At 37.9% G+C, this 6,389-nt stretch overlaps 1 protein-coding gene across 2 annotated transcripts; it reads left to right on the forward strand.

The window, feature by feature from the left end:
• LOC104742025 (14-3-3-like protein GF14 phi) lies at positions 477 to 2,175 on the forward strand. 2 transcript variants are annotated; one of them, XM_019236375.1, is made up of 5 exons: positions 477 to 728; positions 856 to 1,203; positions 1,292 to 1,414; positions 1,507 to 1,623; positions 1,813 to 2,175. In XM_019236375.1, exons 1-5 carry the CDS (start codon positions 579 to 581, stop codon positions 1,885 to 1,887), a joined length of 813 nt encoding a protein of 270 aa, XP_019091920.1. In that variant the 5' UTR covers positions 477 to 578; the 3' UTR covers positions 1,888 to 2,175. The 2 variants fall into 2 exon arrangements, with proteins under 2 accessions (XP_019091920.1, XP_010461289.1); XM_010462987.2 differs by having other exon boundaries at positions 477 to 613; positions 741 to 1,203.

The raw sequence follows: 6,389 nt of genomic DNA on the forward strand, positions 1-6,389 counted from the left end.
TTTTTTTCTAAAATGAAAACAGAGAAATTATAAACTTTTGGAAAACTTGGTTTACTTAGACTCTCTGTTTATTTAAACTTCTATTTTCCAAGAACAAATTTTATTTTTGACATAACCTATATTCTACCATTTTTTCCCTATATTCCCATGTAAAAATAAATTTTTCATAAAACTATATAAAAAAAAACAAATTGCTAAGTCAGAAGAAATTTACAAAAACACCAACATGCACCAAAAGGCCCATTAAGAAAATCTATCATAACAAAGAATTTAACAAAAGTAACCTTTTTCACATTTAAAAAAAGAAAAAGAAAATGAAAACTAACCCAAAAAGTAATCGGAAAAGGCAAAGAGATGTTGAAAATTCCCGTGTACTTTTTCTCCAAAACACATTTTAATCCAACGGTTCTCCTTCCTTCTCTTTTCGCAATCATCGCTCCCCACTCACTCAAATTAAAACAAAAAAAAAATATCTCTTTTCACAGCACCAACCAACAACAACAAAAAGAAAAACACAAATCTTTCTCTCTCTCTCTCTCTCTCAGATCTGAATCGTTTCATCATCTCCGATCTCTCTAATGGCGGCACCACCAGCATCATCCTCCTCGGCGAGGGAAGAGTTCGTCTACCTCGCGAAACTCGCCGAACAAGCGGAGCGTTACGAGGAAATGGTAGAATTCATGGAGAAAGTCGCTGAAGCCGTCGACAAAGACGAACTCACCGTCGAGGAACGTANCGAGGGAAGAGTTCGTCTACCTCGCGAAACTCGCCGAACAAGCGGAGCGTTACGAAGAAATGGTAGAATTCATGGAAAAAGTCGCTGAAGCCGTCGACAAAGACGAACTCACCGTCGAGGAACGTAACCTCCTCTCCGTCGCTTACAAAAACGTAATCGGCGCTCGCCGTGCTTCGTGGCGTATCATCTCTTCAATCGAACAGAAGGAAGAGAGCCGCGGTAACGATGACCATGTCGCCACGATCCGTGATTACAGAAGCAAGATTGAATCTGAGTTATCCAAAATCTGTGACGGTATCCTTAAGCTTCTTGATACTAGGCTTGTTCCAGCTTCTGCTAATGGTGATTCTAAGGTCTTTTACCTTAAGATGAAGGGAGATTATCATAGGTATTTGGCTGAGTTTAAGACTGGTCAAGAGAGGAAAGATTCCGCTGAACATACTCTCACCGCTTACAAAGCCGCTCAGGTGCGAGTCTCCGATCTGAAAATTGGAATCTAGAATTTGGTTAGATCTATAGTTTGTGAATCTGTTTGTTATGTTTGTTTGTTTGTAGGATATTGCGAATTCTGAATTGGCTCCAACGCACCCGATTCGTCTTGGTTTGGCTTTGAACTTCTCTGTGTTTTACTATGAGATTCTTAACTCTCCAGACCGTGCTTGTAATCTCGCTAAGCAGGTGATGGAAACGTTTCTGATCTGTTTTGAGGCTTTGAGTCTATTGTGTTTTATGTGTGTGTATTGATTTATTGGGATGTATGTATATAACAGGCGTTTGATGAAGCCATTGCTGAGTTAGATACTCTAGGCGAGGAGTCATACAAGGACAGTACCTTGATCATGCAGCTTCTTCGTGACAACCTTACTCTGTGGACTTCTGACATGCAGGTAACTAAACACATCTTCCATTCGTTGAAACTGTTCATTGTGGTTTGTTTCTGTTATCATTCTGTAGAGATAATCATAGGTTTTGAAATCAGATGGTTCACTTCTGCATTAGGATAATCATAGGTCTGATTGATGTTCCATCCTTGTGTTGATATGAGTCTAATTGTGTTAATTTTGATGATTGATTAGGACGAAGGTGCTGAGGAGATCAAAGAAGCAGCAGCAGCAGCACCAAAGCCTGCTGAAGAACAGAAGGAGACCTAAGTTTGTGACTTGTTTTGTTATTCACTCTATTCTAAAGTTATCTGATAAATTATGTTTCTGCTTGGTGGTTTGTTTTTTTAATCTTCCTATTGCTATCCCGAAGCTTGTAAGGCCGTCTAATTCTTGTCCTTGTTTGCTTTTTTCTTAATCGTGGATGCTACTGGATTTTTATCTGTTTTTTATTTTATTTTATTTTTCTTTCTCTAGATTGATTGCATTTCGGGCTTATGCCTTGTACTGGAACTTCAGTATTCTCCTCTTATTAATGGTTTGCTATTCTTCCGGTGATGCTTCTTTATACACATGTTTCGCAACTGTGTTTTTTGTGTTTGCTTAGGTTTGTTTTAATCTCTTTTCTCCTGAGATTGAACTGGCAAACTCACTATCCTTCGTCATTCAACCAAAAGGGTTTTGAAAGTTAATATTTTAAAGGTTTTTGGGACTATGTTTTGGGTGAGGGAGCATTTCTTAAATCATCATAATGATCAAACGATACATGATCATAGAAAGCTCTGAGTTTCTTTGGTAACGACACTGTTGGAAAAATTCGGCTGATTGTTGCAAATGCAACTGTCTTAGCTTTGAACGGATACAAAAATTGTTTAATACTGTATGAAACACAGTTCAGTCCATTTCTTTCCTATTGTGGTACTAGAGAACACAAACCCGCTCGCTACCGCTCGGAGCTGAAATTGTCGGTGGCAAAAGACACGGTTTAGTGCTGTATACGCAAGGTTGATTAGTGGAAACTCTCGTGGATATGCATGTATGTGTGAGTTTTTTGTTGGCATAAATTGCTTTGTACAAAAATGATCGATACATAAATCAGGAATGACAGACCCATTAATAAAATTTGAGATAATGCATCCAAGTTTGAAAATATGTGACGTTTATTACTTCTTTTTTTTGTCAACAGTTCATGCAAGTAATATTTTTTTTTTAATTTTGAATGATCGGTTGTGTGATTGTGTATGAGGATCTTCTCTTTGACATGTTTTTCATACCATAGCATGCTTTTCGATGACATCCTAACATTATTAGTGTGTCATCATTATCATCATACTCAACATGATTAGTTTTGTTGGTTTGACTTTAATACAACTAATTTTGTAACTTTTTTTTTCTTTTCTTGTCTCTTATGATGAAAAGATACTAATCATTATCGATAAAGTAATTATCGTTTTCAAATAAATCGAGCAAAGAGTAAAGAATAACATTAACAAGGTAAAGAATAAGATTAGCCTTTTTTCAAAAGACAACTGTTAATTCAGATTTCAGACGCGGTCCTGAGAGCGAGCAAGGTTTGCAAATGCTGCTCATGGTCCAAAAAAACATTTGTAGCTTTTGAGGGCCAAAACTTTTTGTATTACAACAAAAATTATACTAATGACTTGTGTAATTTTGGGTTTAGCAAAAGGGAAGAAAACGCACATGTGAGGTAAGTCCCCAAAAAACTAACCTTGTTATGAAAGTAAGGAAACTAGAAGTTGTATTCTCTTGTGTTATTCATTTAATCGAATAAGAGTATATATATATAGTAGTACACAAAGCCCTAAATAAAATAGGAATCCTAAACCGACAATGAATATGAGAAGGTAGGACAATGGGCCTTGTGGACTTGGACATGTATGGGCCGGTTATGGAGATTCATCTTTAATGGTTTACAACACTCCCCCTTGAATGATATAACCGTGCAGATAAAAATGCTAAGAGATCATCATAATATGCTTGGAGATGCTGCCTCATTAAAACCTTACCAGGACAACCCATTGGGACAAAATCATGATGAAGGAAAAAGAGTACAACACGTATTACTCCCCTTGTTCTAAGCATCACGAAAAGTCCTTGAGTCTACGCATCCCAATCTGATGCGTGAGCTTCCTAAATGTTGACGTTGGTAATGACTTGGTGAAAAGATCGGCTGAATTGTCGCTAGATTAAACTTGTACCACTTGAACTTCATCGGCCTTTTGTAGTTCATGTGTGAAGAAGAACTTAGGCAAAATGTGCTTCGTCCGATCTCCCTTGATGTAACCTTCCTTGAGCTGTGCGATACAAGCGGTGTTTTTTTCATACATGATAGTCAGTTCCTGGTCATTGGCCATTCCACAATCTGATCTGATGTGTTGAGTCATTGACCTCAACCAAACACACTCACGACTAGCCTCATGCATAGCCAGAATTTCTGCATGATTAGATGATGTGGCCGCAATAGTCTGCTTCATTGAACGCCATGAAATTGTTGTACCACCGTGTGTAAACACATAGCCGGTTTGAGATCTAGCATTATGTGGATCTGATAGATAACCTATATCAGCAAAACAACCTAAACCTTATTTGTTATGGTTAGTATAAAATAAACCCAAATCCATCGTTCCTTGTAGGTAACGCAATATATAATTGATACCGTTCCAGTACCTTTGGGTCGGACAAGAACTAAATCTTGATAGGAGGTTTACGGCAAAACAAATGTCTGGTCTAATGTGGCTAGCCAAGAACTTTAAAGCTCCTATATCACTGAGGTATAGCACTTCAGGACCGAGAACTTCTTCATCGTCCTTCTTTGGACCGAATGGATCACTGTCCAAATTAAGGCTTCTCACAACCATTGGGCTGGTCAATGGGTGAGCATGGTCCATATTGAATCTCTTGAGTACCTTTTCAGTATATGCCATTTGATGCACAATGATTCCATCATTTATGTACTCAAGCTGCAATCCTAAACAAAACTTAGTTTTACCTAGGTCTTTCATTTCAAACTCTTTCTTGATATATTCAACTGTTTGGGCGATTTCCCTAGAGGTTCCTAGGATATTCAAATCATCCACATATACTGCTATGATTACAAATCCTTTGTTTGCAAATTTCTTTATAAAAATACATGGACTGATGGGATCATTCTTATAACCTTCTTTGGCTAGGTACCCACTTAGTCTATTGTACCACATATGCCCACTTTGTTTCAGTCCATAAAGGGATTTGTTCAGCCTTATGCAGTACTGTTCTCGAGAACCTTTCTTATCTTTGAGCTCAATACCCTCTGGTAATCTTATATATATATATTTCATTATCCAGTGGACCATATAAATATGCGGTCACTACATCCATTAGCCGCAAGTCAAGTTTCTCTTATAGCCAGACTAATCAAATATCTAAAAGTCGTTGCATCCATCACAGGGGAGTATGTCTCCTCATAATCTATTCCTGGTCTTTGAGAGAATCCTTGTGCTACAAGCCGTGCCTTATATCTCACGATTTAATTATTCTCATTTCTCTTCCTCACAAAGACCCACTTGTGTCCTACTGGTTTTATATCGAATGGTGTCATTATGATCGGACCAAACACATTCCTTTTCTTTAATGAATTCAACTTCACGTCTATGGCTTCTTTTCTATTTTAACCAATCTGGTCTTTGAGTGCACTCTAATATGGACGTGGGTTCATGATCCTCATTTATTTCCAGTGCTACCTTGTATGCAAATATTTCATCAATGTCGACATATTTCCGGTTCCATTGAATTCCAGACATGATATAATTTATTGAGATCTCATTATTATAAATACCTTCAGGAACTTGAGGTTCAGCGTCCCAAACCTCATTGATCGGTTCCTTAGGGTTTGCCGCGGCCATGTCTATGGTTATCTTAACCTCGGTTTGAATTGCACCTTTCTTTGATTTCCGAGGATTCTTATCTTTGGAACCTATTGGTCTACCACGTTTCAAACGTGCCTTAGAATCTGTAGCAACTTGATTATGTCCCTTTTGGACATCAATACGTACTGGTGCATTACAAGCTGGTATGTACAATTTTGTAATTTTCTTTGGGTCAACAAAGGAATATGGCAATTGATTAGCTAGCTTTTGTAAATGTATAATCTTTTTGACCTATGCTTCACATGCTATACTCCGAGGATCTTGCCAATTCAAGGATGTTTGATTCCATGATATTTCTTTGACCAGCTTGTTTATCTCTCCACCTAATGTAGGAAAATCGGATTCAGCAAACTGATAATCCGCGTATCTAGCCTTAAATAAATCACTCGTGGTTGGCTCTAGATACTTAATAATGGTGGGAGAATCATATCCAACATATATTCCCATCCTCCTTTGAGGTCCCATCTTTGTTCTATGTGGTGGTGCAATGGGTACATAAACGACACACCCAAATGTCTTTAGATGGGATATGTCTGGCTCATGAGCTGTAAGTAATTGGGATGGTGAATTTTTATGCTTACTAGATGGCCTGATGTGTATAAGCTCTGCTGCATGTAATAATGCGTGTCTCCAAGCCGACACAGAAAGCTTCGACCTCATGAGTATTGGTTGAGCAATCAATTGAATACGTTTAATGAAGGATTCAGTTAATCCATTCTATGTATGTACATGTGCCACGGGATTTTCCACACTTATCCCCATGGACATACAATAATCATTAAACGCTTGGGATGTAAATTCACCAGCATTATCTAGATGTATAGTCTTTAGTGGAAAATCTGGAAA

Source organism: Camelina sativa, chromosome 14 (assembly GCF_000633955.1).
Source record: "Camelina sativa cultivar DH55 chromosome 14, Cs, whole genome shotgun sequence".
In the NCBI taxonomy this organism is placed as follows: domain Eukaryota; kingdom Viridiplantae; phylum Streptophyta; class Magnoliopsida; order Brassicales; family Brassicaceae; genus Camelina; species Camelina sativa.